The following is a 25,985-nucleotide window of genomic DNA, read 5'->3' as shown; positions in this document are numbered from 1 at the left end:
ATGTGCAGACTTGGCCTAGGCTGGTGGAACTTCAGGGAGCTGAGACTGACTGCATCTCCCCAGACCTTTCCTCCTGCTTGTCTTTGTCGCCCTTAACCCTGGGCAGGCCTTGGGGTGCAGCGTCCTTGTGGAGGGGCCAACTACTCTGATGCTCTTCACTGGGCGCAGGCAGGAGCAGGAGGCTCTGCACAGAGGGGCCAGGGAGGGTCCCAGAATGTATGACTTGCTGATGGGTGTGCTTAGACAGGGGCAAATGCAACGTGTCTGGGACACAGAAATGAACCATGCCTGATTAGAAGACTAAGGCAGTCTTCTTGGAGGAGAAGCCAGCAGAGTCTACTTTTAGAACCTTGTTAATGGGAGCCTCTGCCCTCGCCATCACTTTCTCAGAGTAACCCCTTTTCCCTGACTTTCCTAACATCTTAACAACACAGGGGGCCTTTGGGCTGAGCTGGGGGTGTGAGGGGCTGAGGGGTGCACAATGACAAAGCCTTGGGGTGGCATGGCGAGGACTCTGAATGTCCTGACTGGGAGGCCAATTGCAGCAAGTTGCTCCCACAATTAATTACTATGCCTGTGCATTACCAACTACTCACTGTGTGCAGCCAGCACGGCACACAGGGTCTTTAGCCTCTGCCCTGCAGAGCTCATGAGCCGCTGGAAATCCTGCCTTCCTCCTGCTTACTCCTGTAACACTTCAGTTCTGGGGGAGGGGAGGTGGAGGAAGTCCCTGAAGTCAGGCTGAGAGCTCAGACAAGACTCAGGGAGCTTGGATCTAGCCTGCCCTGGTGCTGCCTGTGATCTCCCTGAGGATGAGATGGTCCAGTGTGAAATAGCTGGAAACATTTGACAAAAATATTTCAAATTGTATGTGAAAACACCACACTATACCCCAGAATTGCATTAATGTACATAGTTATCATTTAATAAAAAAAATTAAAAAAAAATAGCTGGAAACATAGGTCAGCAGTTTTCAACTTGTGGGCCACAATCCACAGGAACTGTATTAAAGGGTTGCGGCATTAGGAAGGTTGAGAACCACTGAGATAAGTCTTCAAGGCGCTCTTCCCACTTCCCCTCTGGGGCCCTGGCCCTGGCCCATCTCTATTTTCTTTTTTTTTTGGCCAGGGCTGGGTTTGAACCCACCACCTCCGGCATATGGGGCTAGTGCCCTACTCCGTTAAGCCACGGGTGCCGCCCCCCACTTCTATTTTCCATCCCTCAGGGATGTCTTTGAGTCTACAAGGAGCCTTGGGACAAAGGCCTGGTTGTAAACTGCCACAGGTCAGGACTCACGTGCAATGAGTTTGATTTCAGAGAGGGTCACAGCTGGGTCTAAGGCTATGGTCAAGGGACTGGTCAGGGCCTTTTCTTCCTTCCAGGACTGAAGGAAGAAAAGCTGCAGCCACCAATTCCACCCTCCAGGTGCTGAGCCAAACCTGGCTTTCCTGGGGCTATGGCCAGGCCCCCAGAAAGAGACGAATTTGGGTGTGAGGTGTGTAGTGGCAAGGAGAGTGTGGGATGTCATTTGAGGCAAATCTCAGGAAAACCAGCCATTGGTTTAGCATTCTAGAATCCTGGAGTGTCTGTGCTGTTAGAAGCTTTCAAAATCATTAAGTCAAGGTATGTGTGTACCAACAGGGAAACTGAGGCTGCAGGAGGGTGAATGTGACTCTATTTGAGGGCAGGCAGCTAAGAGTTGAGTCCCGTGGGCAGAGCGCAGAACTCCCTACACCTGATCACCAGGGGCCAGTGACCTCCTCTCCTCTGTGCAATGGAAGGTGGGGCTATCTAGTTCTGGATTCGGGTGGGGGGGGGGGGGCAATTTTCTAAAAGGACACGCTAGGGAGGGAAGCGGAAGCCCCAAGCAGGCAGGGAAAAGCACAGACCTGCCTAGAAGCCCTGTTCTGAGAGGGGAGACCTCTTTGCCCTGGATGACCAAGTTGGCAGGGCCTCGGCCTTGTCCTGAGTCCCCAGGGTGGGATCCCAAAGCAGGAAAGAAGAAGCCGGTGACAGAACAAGGGCTGAAATTCCACTCCAAGATGCTGCCGCCTCACCGCAGCCTTGAGGCCTAACGTCAGAGGCCCCCTGGTGGCCATGGATGCCTGTGCAGCCAGGAGACCAGAGCAAGGTCGAACAGCGCCAGTATCCGGTTGAGGGTGGGCAGGGGAGGCAGGGGGTCCTCAGAGGCAGCCCCGGCAACCCCTCCTCTTTGTCTATAATATTCCCAAAGAAGGCTTATTCCCAGGAAGAAGATATGGTGCTGCCCATGAGGCTAGAGGGGATGGAGGACCTCTCCTGACCTTCCCTTACTGCCTCCAGATTTGTGCCTCTACGGCCCTTCTGACCAGTGCCTCAGGATACCCTGGCTGGCCTTTCACAAGGGCTGATTTGGACACAGTTCTGTCTGGTGAACTGAGCACAGTGCCTGGTTGCCTTGAGCCCCTGCCTCATTGCTTGACATGGTGGTCAGAGGGAGATGGCATTGATTGGGGGCCAGGGCAGGACAATGTGGGGGTGGGTCTTGGCTTTCAGGCTGAGAATGTGACAGTGACTGTGAATTAATTGTGCTGGTGACAGAGGTGGCTCCCTAACTGAGACCCTGGCTGGATCTGCTGAGAGAAGCAGACAGGTGGACCAGATGTTGGGCTTGAACAGCAATGGTGCCAATGGCCTGCTACAATGGTAAGTAAGCAAAGCAATGGACATCCATGCAGAGGGTTTCACATCAGAGTGGACCACAATGGTGAAACAGAGCAAGAGGCTTGAGACAGAAATTTCCTGCTGGAGAAAGACCTGAGGTCACTCTCTTGAGGTCATTCCTCTGGGACTTGGTTCTCAGCTAAAGAGCCCCCTTTGGGCACCTGGCCAGAGCTCCAAGCAGCAGAGGGACTGCAGATGGTTTACCTTGGGAGATGAGGCAGCCAAAGGGCCTGTCTCCATCAGCTGATAAAGAACAATGTCCAGATGCAGGACTGGGATGTCTCTAATGTCACCAAGTCGAAGAAGAATGGACGATGGGGAAGACGGGCCTGGGGACAGCTGCACAGGGTCAGTAGCAGGTTAGACCTCCCTTTCAAGCCCATCTCCTTTTCCTTTCCTCCCCAAACTCCTCCCCAGCAACGTGCAGAACGGGAGTGGCCTCGAGGAAGGCCTGGGCAAACCCAACCTGAGCAATTCACAGCCCCAACATCTGATCCCCTTTGATGGGGTCTGGGGCATTACCTCTGACTTTCTTTTCTGCCCACCAGCCCACTCTCACACTCCTCTCCACACCATCCTTCCATCTGGGCACCCCCATCCACTCAATCCTGCACCTAGGCTGTCCATCCCTTACCCACTCAACCCTACCAACCTCACCTCTCTCCTTCACTCCCCACCTTCCATCCATTCTTCCATAGGTCCTTCCAGTCATCTGTCCATCTAACCATCCCTTCCCATCACTTCCCTCTACATCCACCTGCCTCGTCAGTCCTTCCATCAGCCGTCCACCCACGCACCTGTATTGTCTATTCACACCCCGAACTTCCGTCCCTCGATTCATTCGTCGGACCCTCCATCATCCACCATCTATCCATCCAGGCGGCCACTCCCCTGCTCCTGGGGAGGCAGAGACCAGAGACCCAACTCCCGGCTTTCCTGCTGCACCAGGCAGGAGCCGGGCTTCCCCAGGTGTGCGCGGGAGTGCGCGGTTCATCCGCCCCCCACCCTTATTGCGCTCCCCTCCCCCGCCCCCGCCCCCCGCTCGCGCTCCCCCTCTAATGTGTGATCTGGAAGCTCTATAAAGCCTGATGTAATCCGTAATGCAGTCTCTGGCTCCCGATTCGGGATCCAGTTTCAGAGAGAGAGAGATTGGGGAGCGCCGGCAGCCGGGTGGGGGGAAGCTGCTCTCGCCTCTCTCCTCCTCCTCCTCAACGTCCTCGGCCTCCTCCTCCTCCTCCCCGCGCCGCCCCGCCCCCGGCTCGGCTCGGCAGGCCCCCCCCTCAGGAAGGGGAAAAAAGGCGAGAAGAGCGGGGCAGGAGAGAGGAGCGGAGCGGCGGCGGCCGGAGAGGGAGCGGCGGGCGCAGGCGGCGGCGGCGGGCGCGGCGTTGGCGGCGGCCCCGGCGGAGAGAGCACGGAGCCGGCGAGCCGGGAGCACAAGCGGCCGCGCCGCGTCCTGGCCGGGCCCGGGCCCGCGCGCCCCGCACAGCCCGCAGCGCGGGCATCGGGACCCTCTGGACGCCCGGGGGCTCCTGCAGACTGGGGGAAGGGAGGGGGTCTGCGTGCGCCGGCGGGAGCGCTCCAAGGGGCGTCCCGGCGAGGCCCGGAGACGGCTGGGGGCGGCGGCAGCAGGAAGAGCCCCCCCTCCGGTCCGGCGCCGGACTCGGCCGCTGGCGACGCGGGGCGCTCCCTGGGATTTGCAACTCGCCGGATCAAGTCCTCGCCGGCGGGGCCGCCGCTACTGGGGAAGGTAAGGAAGGCTTCGGTGGGGGTTTGGGGTCGCGGCGGGAGGGGGCTCAGCGAGGGCGGGAGGAGGCGGGGGAGGGGCAGGTGCCCGGACTTCTTAACTTCGCCGTTTGGGGCTTCTTCGCAGCTCCGAGGTTTGCGCTGGGAGCTCGGGAGTTTGGACCCCCCAGCCCCCTGCCTCCTCCAGCCGTGGCAAGGAATGTGGCAGGTCCTTGCGAACCCGCATTGGGCAGGCTGAGGAGGGGGCGACCCTAGACGTAGGAGAGGCTGCTCTGCGTTGTTCACCTCCCCCCAATCCATACACTCAGCCTAGCAGGCTGGCAGCCTCCCCATCACATGCACAGACCCAGAGCAGTCTGGGGAGGGCGTTCCCCTTGCACCCCCAACACATACCGACGCCGGCAGGGGTCTAAGGGAACCCCTCATCGGCCCCCCTCAGCCACACATAGACCCGGACAGGCTCAGGAGAGATACCCCTTATGTGTACCCTCTTCTAATCACATCTAGAGCCCCCTACAGACATTGTATAGGGGCCGAGACGTCCTCCCTCCACGCACAGAGCCGGGGGCAGGCTTGAGAAGCACCCAGACTCCTTGAAGCCGTTACTCATAGACCTGCCATTGGCAATGGAGACTCCTCGGAGAGGTTCCTCACCCCCCACTCCCAATTCTGCTGGAGGGCTATTTTGGCGCCCCCCCCCAACACACACTCGGACGCCCTCGCTCGTTCCCTCCTTGTCTACCTTTCCACTCGGTCGGACAGGCCGCGCGAATCAGCCGCTCTGAACTTTGGGTCGGCCCCATACCCTCTCCGCGCAAAGCTGCGGGGCCGGGCGCCGAGCACTCCCGGGTCCGCGTCCCCAGCAAGCTGAGGCCGTTGGCCCTCCAGTACCGCCGCGTTCGTAAGAGCCGCGCGGAGCTGCCTGAAGGAAGGAGCATGGCCCCCGCCCCCTCCCGGCGAATACGGGAGCTTTGGCCCCGGCCAGGAACCCTCTCCGCTGGTTCCGCAGCCCTCCGGGCGGAGCAGAGCGCGCCTCTGCCATTGGGAGGGGACGGCAGAGCTGAGAACCTCCGCCGAGCGAGGTGGCGGAGAGGGCTTGTTGGAGGCTGCGGTTCCGAGCCCCAGTCCCTCTGCCCGGCAACGGTGGCTCCTGCTTGGTCACTCCCCAGCAGCCCCTGCTAGCGCCCAGCCTGGCAACGAGACCCAGGCCCACTGGGCAGCGGAATCCTTCCACTCTTATTTTGGGCTTCCAAGTTTCTCGGAGTGTAAGGACCTGGGCTGGGACCTGAAGAGCCCTAACCCCCTTCCCTCAGCACCCTTCCCTTGGAGAGCTCCCCGTCATTCTCCCGCGGCTGGGGCGCAGATTCCTCAGCGGCAGCTCCGGAATAGTTGAAAGGCAGGAAGGAGTGTGGGTGGGCAAGGGGCGCACCCCCGCTCCAGAGAAAGCGCTTGGCGTGTGTTAGGGAAGGGGCTGGGAAGTCCGCACTCCAGCCCCTCCCTGGGGACTCAAGTAGACCCTCTGTGCCCTCCTGGTCAGGCACAGACACACGCCTCCTCCAAAGAGGAGCCGCCGCGGGGAAGCAGCAGCGGTGGCGCGGGCGGAAGCGTGGGGGTAACGGAAGCCCGGGACCCTTTTCATATCTGGGAGGTCGCATACCGTGTTTGGGGTCTGGAGGGGCTACTATAACGTCCCCCAGAACCCCCAAGCATTCCATTCTTCGGCGATCCTCGCACCTGAGGAGGCAAAAAAGGAGGTCGAGGGGGAAGCCTTTCCTTTCTGGACCCGCGGCGGCAGCAAAACTCTACGCCCTGCTCGCTGGGGTGCCGCCAGGTCCGGCTTTGAGAACCCCAGCAAGGTCAAGCAGGGGAATGGGGTAGCGGAGGGGTTCCGGGGCGCGTCCCCGCCCACGAGGACTCGGGACCTGGGAAGCGATGTGGGCAGCCCGCAGAGTCAGCCCCGGGCGCCCGCCGCCCGCGCCCGGTCCCTGGAGGCGGATGTGGCGCGCGTCCGGGATCCCGGAGCGCCTGGCGCTCTCCCTCTTGGCTTGCTCGCGGGTCCTCGTAGCTGTTTTCAGACTTGTTGCGCCTCGATCTGGGGGGCGGGAGGCTGGCCCAGGAGCTCCGAGCCTGGAGGCCGGGGGTGAGCCAGAGCAGCACGCGGCTCCGCGGGCGGGCGCTGCGCTGGGGGCGAGAGCCGGCACTTTGCCGCCTCCGATACCTGGGAAGGGCGCCTGTTGCCGCCGCGGTCTCGCGCGGGGGCGGAGAGAGGGCGACTCGTAGCCCTCGGCATCACGCCGCACTCCTCCGGATCCCGGGCCAGGGAGGGGACCAGTCAAGCTGTGAAGCCCTTATGGTCCTTTCCCGTGCTCCAGGTTCCGGGCCCTCTTGGCCTCGGTGTCCGCGTCTGTGAAATGGGGCGCAGGCTCTGCTCTCGGAGCCCTCCCAGCCCCGACCCTTCGCGCGCGCTCATCCCGAGATCTAATGTGCTGGGTCCGCAGCGTGCTGAGTCTGCGGCATCCGGACGGGCTGGGTTGTAGGGAGCTCGGGCCTGCGGCCACACAGCCGCGGGGCCGAGCAGGAGCGCGTTCCTGGCAAGGCCGGCCGAGCGCTCCAGGCTCAGGCAGCCTCCTGCGGCGCCCTCTCCCCCTGGCCTGCTGGCCTGGCCCGGCCCCGCCTCCTGGAGCGGGCCTCTAGGCCTCGAAGCTGGTCTCCTGGGGACGACGGGGGGCTCCAGGCCCAGGCGGCTGGCGCGGGGCTGCAGTGGCGGAGGGCGGAGGGCCGGGCGCGCCTCTCCGGACGGCCGAGAGAGGGCGCCCGCGCCGCTCCTGCTTCGCCCCGCCCGCCCCTTCCGTCTCCTCCGCGGCCGGCCCGCGGCTCAGGCCCCATCTTGGGCAGCCCTAGCCACGACTGCCGCTTCTCACCCGCCGGTCTGCTCCCGCTGGAGCCGGTGACGCGCCTCGCGTGTCACCCTGAGTCCCCGTCTCTCCTGGCCTCCATGCCCCCTACGCCGTGCACAGGCGTGAGCAAGCATGTTTGCGTGCATGTGTACATTTGTGCCACGCGTGCACGTGCGTGTCTGTCCAGTAGGCTGCGGGCACGTGTGTGCAAGCATGCAGACTTCCACATGTGTAAGCGTGGCGCGGCGGAGGACTCGTGTGAGTTGCTGTGGGTGCAAGATTTGGTCAAACCACACTGTGTCTGCCTGCTGTGCACCCTGGAGGAAGACCCTAACACCCCCAGCCCCTGACCCTGGAGGGCGTGTCAATTCCCCGGTGCCTGCACTCCCAGCTCTGCTCTCCCACTGTCCTCTGGAACTCTCTGGCCTCCCTGACTGCAGCTGGGCCACTGGGCAGAGCTGCGGTTTCTAAATAAACACAGGGCCGGGGATCCCCTGCACATAGATGAAGTGAGCGTGGTGGTGCTGACATGCACATACTCACACTGGGAGACAGCAGTGGGCAAGGAGGAGGGCTGGTTTCTGTCCAACCCTCTCCCAAGTGCCAAGACCAGTGGGGGTGTGGGAGGGAGACATCCGTGGGGGGCTCCCCCAGCAGGCTTCCAAAGGCTGCAGCAACCAGCTGGCATGGCGGAAGGGGTGGGTATGCAGGCAGTGAAGGGATCAAAAGGTCTGGACAGGACAGAGGGCACAGCCATGCAAAGGCCCTGGGGGCAGTCCAGGTGTAAGGAATAGACAGGAGTTAGAAGGATGGTCCATGGCAGGATTGGGGCTTCAGAGGGAACAGACCACATCTCAGAGCCCTGGAGGCCTTGGCCTGTGTCCTGGGTACACGAGCCACAAGAGGGTCTTAAACAATGTTGATGACTTTGATGATGGGCATGCCAAAGGGATGATAGGTGCATCTTTGAGCAGCTAGGTCACAGGTGACAGAATGCATTCCCTGTTGTATGAGACTGTCCGTGCCCATAGCTACACTGCATAAGACACACCAAATTCATCACAGCAGGCTGCAGCCACCCCTGACACGACCCAAGGCCTACACACACAGGTACAGATACTGCATGCAGCATAAACAGGTGCACAGTGCAAGCATAGGTGTCCTCACAAAGAAAAGTAACACTCATAATGCTGGTATGCCACTGCCCTGGTGTCTTTGCTCAGTTGTGGGCTCATGGGGACAGAGGCCAGTGCGAGCACAGAGCAAGCTGCATGGCCATTTTCACAAACAAATCTGCACCCTCCCACACCTTCCTCCTGCCAGTCATCACCACTGGCCACAGCATTCTCATCTGTTAGCATCTGCCACCACCCCACCCCTAACACCCCCACCGTTCCCCACCCCCATCAGCAACACCAGCCCCAGCCATCTCCATCTGTAGGGTCTATCACCTGGCCCTCACCTCTGGCTCCTATCTCCTACTCAGGCTCCCACTGTGGTCCTTTCCTGGGCATCCCCCTCCAGGGCTTGGTCAGAAATGTGTACTGGCTTCTCTCTGCAGTTTCCCTCTCTGCAGCTTCCCTATAATGCCACTGCAAAGCAGGCAGTGGCCCATGGGATGACTGTGTCATCTGGCCCAGAGCAGCCAGAGATCAGGGCCTCGTGCAGATTACTGGGAGCTCCGAGGCTAGGGTGGACAGAGAGATGAGACCCAGGCTGACGGCAGGAAGGCGTACAACTCCCTGTTCTCCAGGCTGTCCCCCCTTGCACTTAATGGGGCAGCCAGTTTTAAGAGTGCTGACTCTTGGTTGATACATGGGGTTGAGGGGTCCTTGAAGTGGGAGATAGGCATATGTGAGGTGCCTTAGGTTGTAGCAGAGTGCGTCCTGGGCCTGTGTCACCTATTCTGGCAAACCTGGATGGGTGCAGAGGGAGTCCCACAAATCCTCAACCCAAACTCCCTGCCCCCACTGTGCTGTGCCTCCCCCCAGGCCCCAACTTCAGAGAGCCTGTCCCTGTGCTGGTCCAAACCTCACAGGCAGCTCTTTGGGAAAGTCCCCTCCTCTGCAATGGTGCCCAGGTCACATACAGCCCTGTCCTTACCCCTCGAGCATGTAGATTTGTACATGCACGTGCAGCTTCTGGCCACTCACTGGTGTACTATACTACACACATGCTTGCACGCATGTCATACACTCAATCCTCCCATGTATTCATACTCACACACTTGTAACTCACTGAAGTAACATGCACACACCTGTGAACACGCTTGTACACTCATGCCACATTGGCACATAAACTGTGTGCACAACCATGCTTATAACACAGATGCTCCATGTCACCACTTGCACGCTCACCCCCTGCGTAATCACATGCCTGCTCATTCCTGGCATGCACATTTATGTATAAACATGTGGCATCCACACACAATCATACACACATCTTGGAGTCCTCGGTGCCCAGCCTACCCCATCCACAGGACACATACTCTCTGTTCTTCCTGGAAGCTCAGGCAGGTCTAGACTTGGGGCTGTTCCCCCTTGTCCACACCCACCTGCCCACCAGGGCATCTAGAGGCCCAGATGGGACTTGTTCCCAGGGTGTAGCCTCCCATCAGAGAGCTCAGTGTCCCATCTCAGCATGGGTTTGGAATGCCTGCCCTGCCTCTTTGGGATGACAGTCAGTATTGCTGCAGCAGCTGGCAAGATCAGGGTAGGTGCTGGGGGAAGCCAGGAGACCTGCCCCAGTGGGCGTCCAGGCTAAGTGTCAGTCTCCCACTCTAATCCCATCCACTGCTGCCACACCTAGGCTGACTAGGCAGCCCTGCCCTTGGGGACAGTTCCTCTTATGATGGAGCCAGCCTCATTCTGGCCTCAGACCTTCCCTGAGATATCCCTTAGATCTCAGCACAGCAGAAGGGGACGGCATGAAAAGGCGAGGGGCTTCAGCATAAGGATTGTCTGTAGGGGCTGCAGGTGGTTTGGGGTAACAGGCCTTAGGCTAGACCTGGTGCAGTGACCCAGGGGCCTAAGTCCCATTGGAGAGCTTGTCTCTGACCTGGGCCAAGGTGGTCTGTGCAATAGGGGTGGGATGGGGTGGTATCTGAGACCATTGCTCAGACTCTCTAGGCCTCAGTCTCCATGTCTGTGGAGTGTGGGTGATGGCCACCTTACCCCCTGGGCAGGGCTGACTGGAGGAGAGTCTGTCTAGGGCAGAACCTTGCACCACCCAAAGCCCCTTCCACCCTGGCCCCACAGTGGGCCCTCCAGGGGTGCTTGCTCTATTCCTGGTGCTGCCCAGATCCCCTGCATGGCTCCTGGGAGGCTAGACCCTGCAGAGCTGCTGGATAAGGTGGGCTTTTATGCCCAGAGGGGCCCATCCCCAGAGGCCACACTGCCATGAGATGACTCCTGGGTCTGCCTCTGCTTGTGGATGTAAAGTAACCTGGGCTCCTTGAGGGCAGCCCAGCTATCCTGCAGGTCTGCCCATGGGGCCTGGGCAGGCAGGCTTTCCTGGAACCCCTTCCTCAGCTTGGCCTGTCCCTGGCTCCCTGGCTGCCTCCTCATGGCTTGGAGCCCCTGAGATGTGCACACAGGCTGTCCTGGGCCTATGTTCCCTATCAGATGCCCTTCCAGGGCCCCACAGGTGTGTGCTGGTGCTGCCTCTGCTTCCGGTGACCAGGCTGCTGGAATGGCTTCAGTCTGGGAGCTCCCTGGGGGGATGTGGGGGCATGCTGAGCCAGGAGGGCTGGCCACCGGCCTCCCAGTGCCCTGGGCAGTCAGTGCTGAGGGTGCCCCTCCCCTCCCCCAGTGCCGCCTTTTCTCAGGACACACAGGCGGGCACTGTTCAGAAGGCCGGCAGGACAACAGAGTGCCTTTTGTGGCTGGTGTCTGGGGATGCCATTGGTGGCCTGGGGTGGGCGGGCCAGGGACGCAGGAGGCCTGGGCCTGGGGTCGTGTCTATGGGTGTGGACTGGGTCTGGGGTGTCAGGGGTCAGTGCTGAGCCTTGGGCAGGTGCACAGTGGCCTGGTAAGCAGGGACTCTGATAGCAGCTCCCAGTTGGATGGTGGGAGCTGCAGTGCAGGGTGACCACAACCCAGGGCTGGATCTGGGATTGGGGTGTGCGGTTTACATGAACATGGACATGTGCCTGAGAGGTGGCGGGAGGTGGGTGTGGTGCCCTCACAGAGGTGTGCTATGCTGGGGTTACATTCTCTTGCCTCCCCCAGAGGCTGTGAGGTTGACCAAGGGGTCCCCTGCCTTGCTAGGCCTGTCTTGGCCTGCAATCAGTGCTTGTGAACCCCAGGCTAGGGGATCTTTCCTCCTGGCTGTGACCCCTCTGGCCTCTATTCTCTCAGCCCTGGTGGCCTCCACCCTGTCAGCCCTGCCCAGAGCCCTGTGCAGTCCCCATCTCACCCAAGGCCACTCTGCAGGCTCTGAGAGGCAGAGAGTGCTCTGCTCCCAGAGAAGCCAGCTAGCATCTTCTGTAGCAGGAGGGATGGGGGCTAGACGCCAGGAAGAACTGCCTGGCAACAAGGGCAGTGTGACCCTGAAGAGAGTGACAGGAGTGGTAGGGGCCTTGGGGGAGATTTGCCACTAATTGGTCAATGTCCTTGGGAAAATGAAGGGCAGCAGATTATGGGGAACCCTTTACCAGAGAGGGGCCTATGGCGGGGGGCGGGCAATACAGTTGCCGGCTCCCTCTGAGAGAGCTGATGACATCTTGTACCTAAGCTGTGGACACCGCGTGAGAGGCTCACCAGTGCCCACACTGGGCCTGGGCACCAGGGCTCAGAGCCCATAGCCTTTCTTGCTTGTCGCCTGTGACTGGAGGTGCACAGATCTCTAACCTTCGGTGGGTTGAGGCAACCAGACCTGGGCTGGCCATAGATAAGCCATGAAAGTCTGTCTCTACTTTCAAGGTCCCTGTGGAGATGACCTTCTCTGAGAAGGTTAACCTTCTGTGTCTCTAACCTTCTCTGAGACCCTTGTCAAAGAAGCTCCGTGTGCGTGCTGAGCGCTGGCACTCAGAGTCTGAATGGTCCAACCCTACAGGGGCCCTGACCCTCCCGACTGAGGCGGTCTGAGTGCTGGACTTCCTTGGTGTGGCCAAGGGAGGAGGTGTGAGCCAGGCTGGGCAGAGAGGGCACTGTGCCAGGCAGAGCTAGCATTTGCTTTGGGCCTGGTCCTCCTTTCCTGGGGCCCCTGAACCTTGGGGAGCACTAAATACGCCCTCCCTGGGTCTGTCTCTGGTCTGGGGCCCTCCCTCTGCCATGCAAACTCATAAATGCATGCCACGTGTATGTCTGCAGTATTCACACCCTGAAACTCATGTACACACACACAAACACCCACACAGGTTGACCTCTGCCTTCCCATCTCAATGAGGGTCACCACCCCTCCCCCACTTGCCCCTGGAAGTCTCCTGTGACCCTCTGTCCCCACTGACTGCCCTAGACTAGATGCTACACAGGCCCATCCCTGCCTTAGCAGGCAGAGGGAGCCCTGGATGGAGTACAGATCAAGACCTGACCCCCATGCACCTTCAGGCACCTCTCCTGGATGCCCTGCCTTATTGTGGCTTGACTGTCAGCTCAGCCTGACATGAGGTACTGAAGCCCAAGGAGGTGGTTCCTGGTATCCCCAGCCCTGCCAGTTCTGGGCCTCCCTGGGTGCGGGAAGGCTTTGAGTACAGGGAGCTGGTCAGAGGGTGTATGTGGCAGGTGGGGGGGAGGGGGCTAGTGCCTGCTGGCAAGCATAGGCGCTGTCCACACTGACGGCCTGGGCCTCCTGCCCAGCTCTGCCCTGTGGCCCAGCCAGAAAAGGCAGGGCCAGGCTAGTTGTGTGGTTGTGAAACTCCCTTTTGCTGGGTGGGACAGCCTTTGGCCAACAGAGCCTGCCCCAAATCCTGGGGCTGGAGCAGTTTGAGTCCAAGGCATTTTAGGAGATATCGGGGTGCCAGGAAGTGACCTGAGCCCTCTTGCTCTCCTCCCCATCCTTCTCCCTGGTGGCCCCCACAGGCCTCCCTGCAGAATCCCAGAGAACACAGGCTTGGTTGACAGTCCTGGGCTAGAACCCTGCCTTAGGTGCCCAGTGCTAGCTCTGAGGCCCTCAGTGTGCCCATCTGTAAAATGGAGCCGTAACAAGTTACCCCTGGAATTTCTGCCTCAAAGACAAAGTTCCTGGCACAGGATTGCTCTCAACATCAGTCCCGTCTCCTGCCACAGGCTTGAGATGGATTCTTCTGTGTTTTCTCACTGAGCTGGGGCAGGCACAGTCCATACAGTGTTGTGGGCATGATCCCCCTTCTCCCAGCACCATATGGCCAGGCATATGACGCTGTCTATTCCAGGCTGCACCTATTTTCCAGACAAGATGACTGAGGCCCTAGAGGACTTTATCCTGGCCACAGGCCTGCCCATGCTGGCTGGTGCTTTTGCATCTGGGCTTCTGCACCTGCTCCTGACATTTCAGACCCCAGAGACAGCCCCCATCTGGGAGGGCTATGGGGTGGACCCATCAGGGGCCAGGATGAGGAGGGGGAATCTAAGCATCTCAGGCTGTTCAGGTCCCTCTAGGACAGGTGTCTTCAAACTACAGCCCACGAGCCACATGCAGCCTGCCTAGGACATTTATCCGGCCCACTGGGTGTTTTTGTCACCGCTGCCTGTCCTGCTTAGCAGCCATCTCATCCTGGGGCCCATAGTCCAGGCCTCCAATGGTCTGAGGGACAGTGAACTGGTCCCCTGTTTAAAAAGTTTGAGGACCCTTGCTCTAGGAGGAAAGTGGTGGATTTGGGGGTGCCACATAATCAGAATTAGGGCTGACAGAATTGCCTGAGGCCTTCTTGGCACCATGAGCAGGGGATGGTCATAGTTTGGACACTGCCACAAGGTGAGAGGTGGGACTGAAGTTTCTCCTGGGCTTTGTGACATTGACCTGAGGCTGCAGCTGATTCCTGGGACTCGGGGGTATTAGGGAGGAGCCTGCTCAGGGATGGGGCTCCAGCCCGGGCCTGATGGCAGCCTTGGCATTAGGTCCCAGCTGGGAGTGGGGGAGAGGGCCCCGAAACTGGGCTAGGCTAGACTCAGGTAAAGCTCCAAGTTGGAGCCACCAAGCAAATAGCACTGCCTTTGCCTCCTGGTACCCTGGCTATGGCTCTTACACTCTATGAGATGAAGTGGGTGGTCAGGGCAGGTGGACTCTTCAATGCCCATGTGCACAGAAGGGAGGTCATGCCCAAACCACCAGTGTGTCCAGGGTGGGGTTAGAGGAGGGGCTTCTGGAAGGTAGTGGCCATGGGCAGCATCTCCCAGGGCTACCCCAGATGTGTCAGGCGGAGAAGCTTGAATTGTTGGTTTGTGCTTTTAAAAAAAATTCCCTTGTGGAAGGGCTGAAGCTTTGTCACTAAAGAGACCTCAGAGGGCTGAGTTTGGCCACATTGACTCCCTGGGAACCCAGAAACCCCTGCCTGCTTCCTCTCCCTGCTAGGGTCACTTCCTGTGCCTCTCTGGCTAAACACCTTGGGCCCCCCCCCCCATCTAGCTCTTACCCTCTTGCTGAGAGCAGTGAGTCTCCCACTCCTACTTTACAGATGAGGAAACTGAGGCTCTGCAGTGAGGGACTTGCCAGAGGCCACACTGCCATAAAAGGTGGAGCCCCAAGCCAGCTGCCAGCGTCCTAACTCCCATCAGCTCGGAGACTCAGCTGAGGCTGGGACCAGGCCCAGAGGCTGCCTGAGCCCAGTCTCACTCTGCCTACAAGGCCCATGCAGGAAGGACGCCAGGAGGGGACTGCAGAGCAGTGACTGACCTTGTGTCTCTGGCCAGCTGGGCCCGGACAGCAGGAAGTGGCAAGTGCATGGGCGGGCAGCCGGCGTGTGCATGGTCAGCAGAGTGGAGTGTCCATACCAGGAGGCCGGGTGGGCTGGGGGAGGGAACTGGCTATAGCTTCCCCTCCCTCCCCACTAGTGTGGCACCTGGGTGGGATGGACAGCCTGGGTTGGGGTGTTGGGGACAGTGGGGACACTGAGGTCTGGAGACAGAAGAAATTTGTCTAGGCCTACAACCAGGTGGCTCTGCTGTGTCCCAGCTTACCTGTGGCTCATATGTAGCCAGTGTGAGTGTATAGTCACCCAGCCAGGGCCCTCTACTGGAATGGAGACATATCACCCAGTGTCACAAGTTTGGGGCCAGTTGGGGCTCTGCCACCCACTCTCTGTGGCCTTATTCTCTCTGAGCCTCAGTTTCCCCATCACAAAATTACGAGTAATGGTGCTGGCCTCACAGGCAGAGGTGGGGCAAGGTGGTTCCTGGTGGCTCCACCTGCTGTCCCTCCTCAGGCTTTGCTCTGGGAGCTGTCTGGAGCAATGGGGCGAGGGGGGCCTGGCACTGAAGGTGAGTGGCAGGCCCAGAAGGGAGACTGCCTGGCAGGTGAATGAGGGGAACAGATAGGACAGGCAGGAGGCTGGCTGATGACAGCCATGGCAGGTGCAAGGATCTGAACATTCCTGCTTTGGGTGTCTGTACCCTCCAGGCATTAGAGGGGCATGAGGCTGGGTCATGGTCAGAGTGACCTTTCTTCTCCACTTTCCCTCCCACTTATCTTCTCGTTGGGTTTGCAGAATCTTTGCTGGGAGAAGGTTGATGAATGGGGACAAAGGACAGCCAGGAGAGGGAGCAGAGAGGCTAAGAGACCCAGGCTCTGTGATTACAGCGTCAGCCTCAGAGTAGCCGCACCAGGCTGCCTGGCCTGACAGACACAGCTGAGACCCTCAGGCCTGGGTGGGGCATGAGAAACCTAGCTGCCCTGACTGGTCCCTGCCCCTGTAAGTGGATGTGCTGGTGGATAGCAGACACAGGTGGACTGAGCAGGTGCCTGGGAAGGCACCAGGCCTGTGTGTGGCCACAGCCCCCCTGCCCTCACTGAGAGCCAGGATGTGTGGAGAGGTCATGCCCCCAGCCTGTACCTCCTCAGGGGCTCACTCTTACCCTTCTGCTCTTCTTCTAGCTGCTGTTGGTGGCCACTGGCAGGTACCAGGGCCCTGGACTTGCGAAGCCATCGCTGCCCTCTCTGTTCCCTGAAGCCAGGCTCTCTCCCCACCCTACTCTTGTCCTATACTCACACTCCCAGCCCCCTGTCCCTGCCTGCTGCTGGACCCTGGCATGTCCAGGCCTGGCCCGCACCTGCCTGCCCAGCCGACAGAAGCCCGGCGGCCGCGAGAGCTAGGATGAGGGGCCAGGCCGCCGCCCCAGGCCCTGTCTGGATCCTCGCCCCACTCCTGCTGCTGCTGCTGCTGCTGGGGCGCCGAGCACGTGCGGCCATTGGGGCAGAAGCGGGGCCCGGGGCCCAGCCGTGTGCCACACTAGTGCAGGGCAAGTTCTTTGGCTACTTCTCAGCGGCTGCCGTGTTCCCAGCCAATGCCTCACGCTGCTCCTGGACCCTGCGCAACCCGGACCCACGGCGCTACACGCTCTACATGAAGGTGGCCAAGGCACCCACGCCTTGCAGCGGCCCAGGCCGCGTCCACACCTACCAGTTCGATTCCTTTCTGGAGTCCACACGCACCTACCTGGGCGTGGAGAGCTTCGACGAGGTGCTACGGCTGTGTGATCCCTCTGCGCCCCTCGCCTTCCTGCAGGCCAGCAAGCAGTTCCTGCAGATGCGCCGCCAGCTGCCTCCCCACGACCCTGACCTTGGCCTCATGGGCGGGCCCCTGGGCCCCAGCGATGACTTCTCAGTGGAGTACCTGGTTGTGGGCAACCGCAATCCCAGCCGGGCCGCCTGCCAGATGCTGTGCCGCTGGCTAGACGCCTGTCTGGCCGGCAGCCGCAGCTCACACCCCTGTGGCATCATGCAGACACCCTGTGCCTGCCTGGGCGGTGACACTGGTGACCCTGCCTCCGGCACCCTGGTCCCCCATGGGGATGTCTGTTTGAGAGACTCTGTAGCCGGAGGCCCTGAAAACTGCCTTACCAGCCTCACCCAGGACCGAGGGGGGCATGGCACCGCAGGTGAGAGGCTGCGGGAGAAGAGCTGGGGGTGGCTCTATGGATGGGGTGGGGTGGAAAGGTATCCAGGCTGCTTGGCCAGCACCACCCCCCATCTCCAACTGGGGAGCACACAGTTCAAGTTCACCATGGTGGGCCCAGGGCAGGGAGCTGGGGCCCAGGGCATAGGGCTGGGCACCTGGTAGGTTCTTGTCCAGCATTGAATGAATGCATGAGGGAAGGAGCAGTAGGGCCTACCGTCCTCCAGGGTGAGGAGTTGAAATTCCTGGCTGGATGCACCTCACAGGAGACCCCTGAGAGCAGTGACAGGGCCGCCTTTATTGTGCAACTGCTGTGTACCTGGACCAGGGGACCTTGCTCAAAGTTCTGGGAGCTATGAGAGAATGGAATTTCAGGTAGAGGGGACAGGTTGGTCCTGTGGGGTATCAGCCCTTGGAGCCTGCACAGGAATGGCCTTGACCAGCCTGGTGCAGGAGGTCAGTGTTGCATATGCCTGGAGCATGCAGGCCACCTTGCTGACCTAAGACATGTGGGAGAGAAAAGGTGGCCAGGGTCTTGGTCAGAGCGCCTGAGACTCTGGGGTTGCACTGAGATGGGATGTGGGTGTGGGAGCATCTGAGGGGCTTGAGTCTGCCGTGTCAGGCAGGGGCTGGTGGTGCATATGCCACTCAGGCTAGCCTAGTATTTGCTGCCAGGAGGGTTGACATGGGGCATAGAAGCTCTCAAGGACAGGCAGACACCAGGAGCCTATGGACTCCTCAAAATAATGTCTTTAAAGGCATAAAGTAGGATCTGCAGGGTTAGCCAGGAATCCTGGAGCACAGATCCATTCCTGGCCCTGGGTCATGGATCTCAGATTCCAAATGCAGACTGGGAACAGGGACAGAGGGGAACAGGATGGGAGGAAAGGAGCCTGAGGCTCAGCTAATCTCTCCAGTTGCCCAAGGAGGGGGCCGTCTCCTTGGCTATAAAGGCCCAGGAAACCAAGTGGAAACTCTGAGTCAAGATAGATGGGCTCATTAGCTGCAATAGGTGCCACCAGCGGTCAGCTAGGAAGGGCTAAGGACCAGCCTTCTGGCCTGGCAAAGTGGAGGTCACCATGACCTTGGCAAAGATAGCTTCTGTGGTGTGGCAGGGATGGAAGTCTTAGAGGAGAGAGCCTGCAGCTGAGAGCGTTGGGCCTCTATGAGGAGCACAGCAATGGGCCAGTGGGCTGGTGTGGCACTGGGAGGTACAGGCAGACCCTGCCATGTTGTGCCCTGCTGCTTCTGGCCACTTAACCCTTCTGAGCTTTGGCTCCTTCATCTGCAAAATACTGACTACTTTGCAGGGTTGTTTCATCAAATTGGATGCGACAGACCTCAGGGGCTTGGGACATGATCACATCTACTATGAGAGAGCTGGTCCTTGTTAGCCTCACACAGGCAGCGTAGAGCTTGCTGGCAAGAGCTGAGCGCTGTCACTGCACTCTGGCTGGTAGAGGAGTGCAGTCGGCATTGGAGGACACCTGAACTCTTGTGCTGAGCACCTGCTACCTGCAGACCTTGGTAGGAGCTTTGGACTGAGGGTGGAGCCTTCTCCTCCCAGTGTTCTGCATGTTATCTGGAGAACTGAAGGGCCCTGGAGGGCTTTAGGCAGAACTGCAAGATGCTGAGGCTTTGATTGTAGAACAGATGCCGGGTTGGAGGGGAAGCCCGGGACGTCCAGGGGGATTTGATGCTGGCCTGGTCAGGGAGCGGATACCGAGGGAGGGAAGAGGACAGCCTTGCAGGTGGGACTGGTGACCCACTGATGAAAGGATGTTTGCAGGAGTCAGGGGAAGGCTAGACCTCTCCCAGGCTTCTGGCCTGGTATAAGGATGTAATCCAAGGTGGGGAAGCTGGGATGGGGGGTCAGGAGGAAGAAGAGCCAGGGGCCATAGTGGACTTGAGTGTGAGATGCCTATGGGCCATTGGGTAGTGTCTTGTAAGCGGGAAGCTCGGGCAGCTGGAGCACCAGAACAGGGCCAGGCCAGGGCAATGAATGCTTGAAAATGGCATTTGAGCCAAATATGCAGAGCCCCAGGGTCTGAGTTCAGATCCATGAGCCAGCTCCATCAGCTGTCTCATCCCCAGGGCCCCTCATCTTTAAAACAGGAAGAATAAAAATATCTGCTTTCCTAGATTGCCATGAGGAATAGTGCTGGGGCGCGTGTTTCTGAGCTGAAGCAATGCTGATGACAAGACATCAGTGTGCTCATTTACTACTAGGCAGGGAGACCCTAGAGTACTCAGGGAGCAGCTGCAGGTCAGAGGCAGGGACGTGTGCAGGTCAGGTTTGGGTGATGTAGGGTGAGCTAGGGATTCTGAGAAAGGGGGTTCTTGGGCGTGGTGCTCAGAAGCAGGTGGGAAAGTTTACGTGTTCACACAAACATGTGGTCAAGTATGGTACATGTGCATTTGTATGTGTGTGTGTGCATGTGCTTGCGTGTGTGTAGCACATGGTGCATATGTGAGCACAGTGTGCAAGTACCCATGAATGTGTGCATGCAAGGTCTACTTGTGTGTCCACGTGTGCACTGTTTTGTGTGCACGTGTGCAATACATTGTATATTCATGTGCTCACGTGCATCTGGGCACATGGCAGGCACAGTATGTGTGCAGTGCATTGCCTATGTGTGTATATATATACAGGTATATATACATGTGTGTGAGCATATGTGTGTGCATGTGTCAAGGCCAGGCTCTGCGCAGCATCTTGACACAGCAGGGTGCAGAGGCTGGGAGGCAGGGCCAGTCGTCTGGAACCATGGTCTGGGGAGCACCTGCACTTGGTTGGCAGCCACTCAAAGCAGGGAGATCACGTTCATGGAGGGGAGGGCAGGCCTAGAGACATCTCAGACCCTACTCCCTCACCTGGTCCCAGGAAGTCTTGATGCTTCCAAAGCTGTGGAGCAAAAATGATCTTAGCAGGAATAATGATAGCTGTTAATTGAGCATTTACTTTGGGCTAGAAGCAGCCACATAATAACTAGTGGACACTCAGGCATTTCCTTCTACACGAGGCTGGTGCTGACTGTGCTGTTTAAAATGTCCACAGCCAGCCCAGCCTTCTGACCCATCCTGTCTCTGCTTCCCTCCCCACAGACGTGTGCCCCGGGACATTCTGTGCTGCTTCCCCTACTTGTTGTGTCCATTTTCACCTGTCTTTTGGCAATAAGATGTCAGCAGCACACAGCAGGGTATTTGCCAGTTCACTGATGTCCCCCCCCAGCGTGTGGCACAGTGGCTGGCATGGGGCAGACACCCAGTAAATGCTTGTGGAGTGTAAGAGACACAGAGACATCATGGCAGTGGCCAGGGTCACCCAGTACAGCTGCTTCATGCTACCACCAGGTGGCACTACCTGGGCTACTTGTGGCCACCTGGCACCACTGGGTCTTTCTCTGAAATGAGCTCTACTCTACTGAGGGTGACATAGTGAAACTCTGTCTCAAATTAAAAAAAAAAAAAAAGAAACGAACTGTGCTCAGAGAGTTGGTAGGGAGCTCAGATGGCATAAGGACCAGAGAGGTCAGCCAGCCACCAGAACACACACAGCTGAGTTGGGGCAGGAGGCCAACCCCCAGGTCTTGTGTGCTGAGCCCTGTGCCCAGGGAGCTTTGTCCCTCACTATGGCCACAGGGAGACTGAGACAGGCTTGTCCATCCATCCCTGTCCAAGCAAGCAGGCGGCCCAGCAGTGGCTGTGGCCCATTTTCAGCCCTGCCCCCCGCCCGGCCTGTCCAAATGCCACATGGCCAGGTCACGCGTCAGACTCTGTGAACATTCCTCAGGCCAGAGCAACTGTTCCCTCTGCTGCCCGACACCCACCCCACCTCTTTCCTGTAAGGCTCTTGCTCCCACCCCAGTCTTGGCCTGTCTCTCCTCTCTCGGCCTCTCCCGTTGTCTCTGTATGCATTTTTCTGCCTTTGATGAGATGGGGCCATTTCTCTCAAGGGTTGTTTTAAATATTCATGTTTTAATTAAAGAATTTTATTGCAGAAGCAACATGAAAGATAATGAAAAAGCAGCGTCCTGGGGGCTGGGAGCCGGAATGTGTGTGTCCCTGTGTGTGTCTGTGTGTCTCCCCAAGTTTGTCTGTATGTTTGCCTCTCTGTGCACGTCCCTGTGTGTGTCTGTGTGTCTGTGCATCTCCCTGAGTGTGTCTGTATATATGCCTCTCTGTGTGTGTCCCTGTGTGTCTGTGTGTCTCTGCGTCTCCCTGTGTGTGTCTGTGTGTCTGTGCATCTTCCTGTGTGTGTCTGTATGTGTGCCTCTCTGTACACGTCCCTGTGTGTGTCTGTGCATCTCCCCAAGTGTGTCTGTATGTGTGCCTCTCTGTACGTGCCCCATGTGTGTGGTGCCCCTATGTGTCTGAGAAGGTGGGAAGTGGAGCTGGGTGTGCTGTGTGAACCATGTATACTCTGCCAGGCCGGTGCGTTCTATAGGGGTGTGGGGGGTCTGTGATGCTGGCTGAGGAGCTGTGACTGGCCTGCAGGTCCAGGGCACCTCCCCTTCCTTCCCTTGCCTCCAGGGCCATCACTGCTCAGCCCTGGGGCCACCTGGCTGTGACTCCCACACTCTCCTGTGAGGCCTTTGGAGGCAGCAGGGTCCAGCTTGGCTCCAGCAACTGGGAATGAGCATCTGGAGGCTGCCTGGGGTTGAAGGAGTTGGGGAAGAGTCAAGACTGGTGTGATTTGGACTCTAGGTGGAGTCTGGGGTAACAGGGAGTCCAGCGGGGCCTGGGGAGGTGCCAGGGCCTCCACCGTCTGGGACTTCTGGCTTTGCCCTCTTGGCCAAGGGAGTGCTCTTTTTGCACAAGGGCCAATTTAGAAAATCTAGAAAACAAGAAGGCTTCAGTCCCCACCGTAGACAACACCCATTCCAGAGGGAGGTAGCAGGAAGGGGCCGCATGGAAATGGTACTCACATGGGTGCCATCATTCACAGAGAAGTTCCCAGGGCTGGCCCAGCCCTGAGCATAGCACCTACCTCAGCTTGGAGGCCACGAGAAAGAGGCTGGGAGATCCACTCTGTATCTATGGTCCGCTTCCCCGAATGATGGGGTGGAGGGCTGTGGAGTCAGCAGCTGTCCCCTCTGCTGGGCTGCCTAACAGCCGAGGTCCAGGGGGGCAGTGATGTGTCCAAGTACCCCCGGTAAACCCCAAGCTTTCAGGTTTGCAAGCACCTGCCTGACAGAGAAGCCTGAGCCCCCTACAGACTCTGCCAACTCAGCCAACTCAGCAAGCCTCAGTTTCTCCTCTGTGAGTTGGAGACGAGACAGTACCTACTTATAGGGCCTGCATGAAGCTTAAAGGAGAGGGTGGTGAGGGGCTCAGGAAAGACCCAGGGTCACAGAGCTTCTCAGCCTGATCTGGGAAGTGGCCTAGAGGGCAGTGGGCTGAGGGTGCCCAGCTCTGAGGCCACTGGGCAGGCTGAATGATGACCCACTGGGCCAGTGTGGGCTGGGCTGGGGACAGACTTTGTCTCGTGCAGGGGCTCTGCGTCCAGGTCTCTGAGGGGGGGTCTTGGTGCCCCAGAATAAGCTCTAACTTGGTAGCAGGGGAGGTAGGGGTCCTCCTGGGAGCCTGACCTGGGGGTATTGGCCCTGGAACATGCCTTGGGTGCCTGGGAACCCCAGCTGTTTTAGCAGGGGCAGGAATGGGCAGGAACTGACCGCAGGGCTGGGTGTTGCCCAACCTGCTGGACTAGGGAGACCTCTGCCGGCAGAGGCTGGAAGTACATGGCTCCCCTCTGCCAAAGGAGAGCCCCATGAGCAAGAGGCCCTGCTGGAGGGAGGGACTCCCCAGCACCCCCAGCCCAGCCAGCATGGGAGGTGAGATCTGGGGCGCCCACGGCCTCAGTCCAGGGGGAGCCAGGTTAGGAAGGATGCAGGCGCCCCCTCACCATGTGCCCTTTCCCCTGGGTGGCCAGGCTGCCTGGCGGCCATTAATTGGCTCTATTCATCCCCTTAATGAGATGGAAATGAGGCTTCCAGACAGAGGGAGCATTGAGTGGGGGAAGAATGGCAGCTTCTTTCCGGGCCTGGAGGGGCAGCCCCCCGCCCCAGACCTGCCCACTCCTTTACTGCCCCCTGGAAACCCACCCAGGCCAGATACATGGTGGCCACCCAGCAGAGGGTGGCTTGAGAATCTCTGTACCTTCCACTGTGGGTGCCAGGAGGCCTTCCTGGGTATTTGTCTCTCTGGCTTTGGTGCCTTCACTAGACAAATGTTTATTGAGAGTCTGCTATGGGTAGGAACAGAGATTAAAAACAAAAAATTATAATAAAAGTAGCAGCTACCATTTTCTGAGTGTCCATTAGTATGGGGGGCATGCCAAGGCTGGGGATCAATATGTAACTGGGATCAAGGCTCAGTATATGATAGAGAATCAGGGATTTTATCCCAAGGATCAGGGGTCAGTCTATGAAGATTAAGACTCAGTATGCAACAAGGGTAAGAAAGCAGTGCCTGACAAGAATAAGGGGTCAGTATTCAGCCAGGGTCAAGGCTAAGCTTGTGACCAAAGTCAGCTTATGACCTGGATCAAGTCTTACTGTGACTAGAGTCAGGGTCAGTTTGGCAAGGATGGGGGACAGTTCATCCTCTGAGCCAGTGTCCCCCCCCTTTCCTGCTGTGCCCCCACTTCTTCCTGCCCAACCACACATCCTTACCACCTGGGTCACCAAGGTAACCAGCCCTGAAATAGTGGGTGTTTTGGCAGCTGAGGACTAACCTGGGTCTATCCCGAAAGGCTGCACTCTGCAGCAGTTACCATGGGAACCAAGTGGCATCCTCCGATTAGCCTGGCTTGGACACCCTTTCTCTTCCACCCACTGCCAGTTTCCACGTCACTCAGGCTTCCGAGTGGGGACTGGGCTGGGGTGGTGGGGGGGCACAAGCAGGACATGCCACTGTGACCTTGTCCCCAGGCTTGCCTCTCTGGGCTCCTCTGCTCCTTTGTCTCAGAATTATGGGATGAGATGCCTTTCACAGGTGAAACTACTAGGGCCAGAGTGCCCTGGGCCCCAGTCAGTCATGGCAGGAAGCCTTAGTGCAGGTGGGGGGAGGCTTGGAATTTGATCACCACTTCAAACCCTGGTTCTTTTCCTTGTCCTGAGTTAAGGCATGTGTCAGCAATGAAGGGCCGGTCACGGGTGACCTCAGAACCAGGCACCTGTGCCTGTCCTGTGGGCAGGAGCTGCCCTGAACTCCCTGTTGGAGGCTGCACTGGGGACTTCGCCATCCCTCAGCACAGGGCCTAACAGGGGTCCTCAAACTTTTTAAACAGGGGGCCAGTTCACTATCCCTCAGACTGTTGGAGGGCTGGACTGTGGGCCCTGGGATGAGTCGGCTGTTAAGCAGGACAGGCAGCGGTGGCAAAAACACCCGGCGGGCCGGATAAATGTCCTCGGCGGGCTGCATGTGGCCCGCGGGCCGTAGTTTGAGGACCCCTGGTAGGGGCTTGTCTGCTGGATGCCCTCAGCCTAAGTGCCCTCCCTTTCTGGGACCCGTGGGAGTCTGGGCTCTGTGAGGGAAAGTAGAGAAGTCTGCACAGCAGGCATAGGGCCATGGAAGACTCCCCTACCCATCCTATCCACCCAGCGGGGGCGGGGTGAAGCCCCCACTCCCCACAGTTTGGTGACGTTGTGTCCCTCCAGTGCATTTCGTCCACTTGCCTTTGGCGCCCCCTGCTGGTTGACTCCTAGCACAGGCGCAGGGACGAGGAGGGGGTTCTGGCTACCTTTGGGGACAGGACGGTCTGTACAGACCAAGTCAATACCTGATGGAGCCGTGTGGACAATGGTGTCCAAGGGGCATACTGTGACCCCAGAGCACCCATGAGAGACCTGGCTGGGTGGCCGGTGGCGGGCATGCAGACCACTGAAGCCAGATGCTGTCATTGGTGCCAACTGCTGAGTCTAGGGAAGGCTCAGTCAGGCTGGGCCCTGGCTTTGAGGCTCTCTCTGGCCACTAAGTTTGGGACGTTGGCCATCTCGGGTATCCATGTATGGGGTGAGGGTGGTGGCTTACAGGTCACAGCTGGTCAAGTTGAGGCTGTGAGGAACAGGGCAGGCAAGGGGCCAAAACTGAATGGAGGGCTGGGCTTCAACCGAGGCCCCTTTGCCTTCAGCTCTGTCACCAGGACTCCTGCTATAGACAATCCCAGGCAGGTGGAAGGCAGGCATCCTTTCAGGATCCCTCCTGCAACCAAGATGGGCTGTAGCCAGGTGCTACCCCCACCTCCCACTGGGCTCAATGGCACTTGATCTCTCCAGAGGGTGTTTGGGGAGCTGGCCCTCTCTAGCCAGGCCCTCTCCTGCAACTCTGCCTCTCAGACCCATCTATGCCTCTGGGTCATGACTGATCCCTTCCTGGCCACTGTGCCCCTGCCCCGCTCTGACCCCTGCCCTCTGTTACCCCCAGGCGGCTGGAAGCTGTGGTCCCTGTGGGGCGAGTGCACGCGGGACTGCGGGGGAGGCCTGCAAACTCGGACCCGCACCTGCCTGCCCACACCGGGTGTGCAGGGAGGCAGCTGTGAGGGCGTCCTAGAGGAGGGCCGCCTGTGCAACCGCAAGGCCTGTGGCCGTGAGTGTGGGGTAGGGTGGGGC

The 25,985-nt window shown here is 59.0% G+C and overlaps 1 protein-coding gene across 1 annotated transcript in view; it reads left to right on the top strand.

Annotated features, from left to right (window-relative positions):
- Nucleotides 1-16,572: 16,572 nt before the first annotated feature.
- Nucleotides 16,573-25,985, top strand: part of ADGRB1 (adhesion G protein-coupled receptor B1) — a 69,118-nt gene continuing 59,705 nt past the window's right edge. The window contains exons 1-2 of the mRNA XM_003803271.2: nucleotides 16,573-17,356; nucleotides 25,801-25,962. Of these exons, the coding sequence (XP_003803319.1) occupies nucleotides 16,573-17,356; nucleotides 25,801-25,962 (946 nt within the window). The remainder of the gene's footprint in view (nucleotides 17,357-25,800; nucleotides 25,963-25,985) is intronic.

The sequence above is a fragment of the Otolemur garnettii genome, unplaced genomic scaffold, assembly GCF_000181295.1.
Source record: "Otolemur garnettii isolate 467f Iridium unplaced genomic scaffold, OtoGar3 scaffold00291, whole genome shotgun sequence".
NCBI lineage: Eukaryota > Metazoa > Chordata > Mammalia > Primates > Galagidae > Otolemur > Otolemur garnettii.
This window is presented reverse-complemented; position numbering and strand designations above follow the sequence as displayed.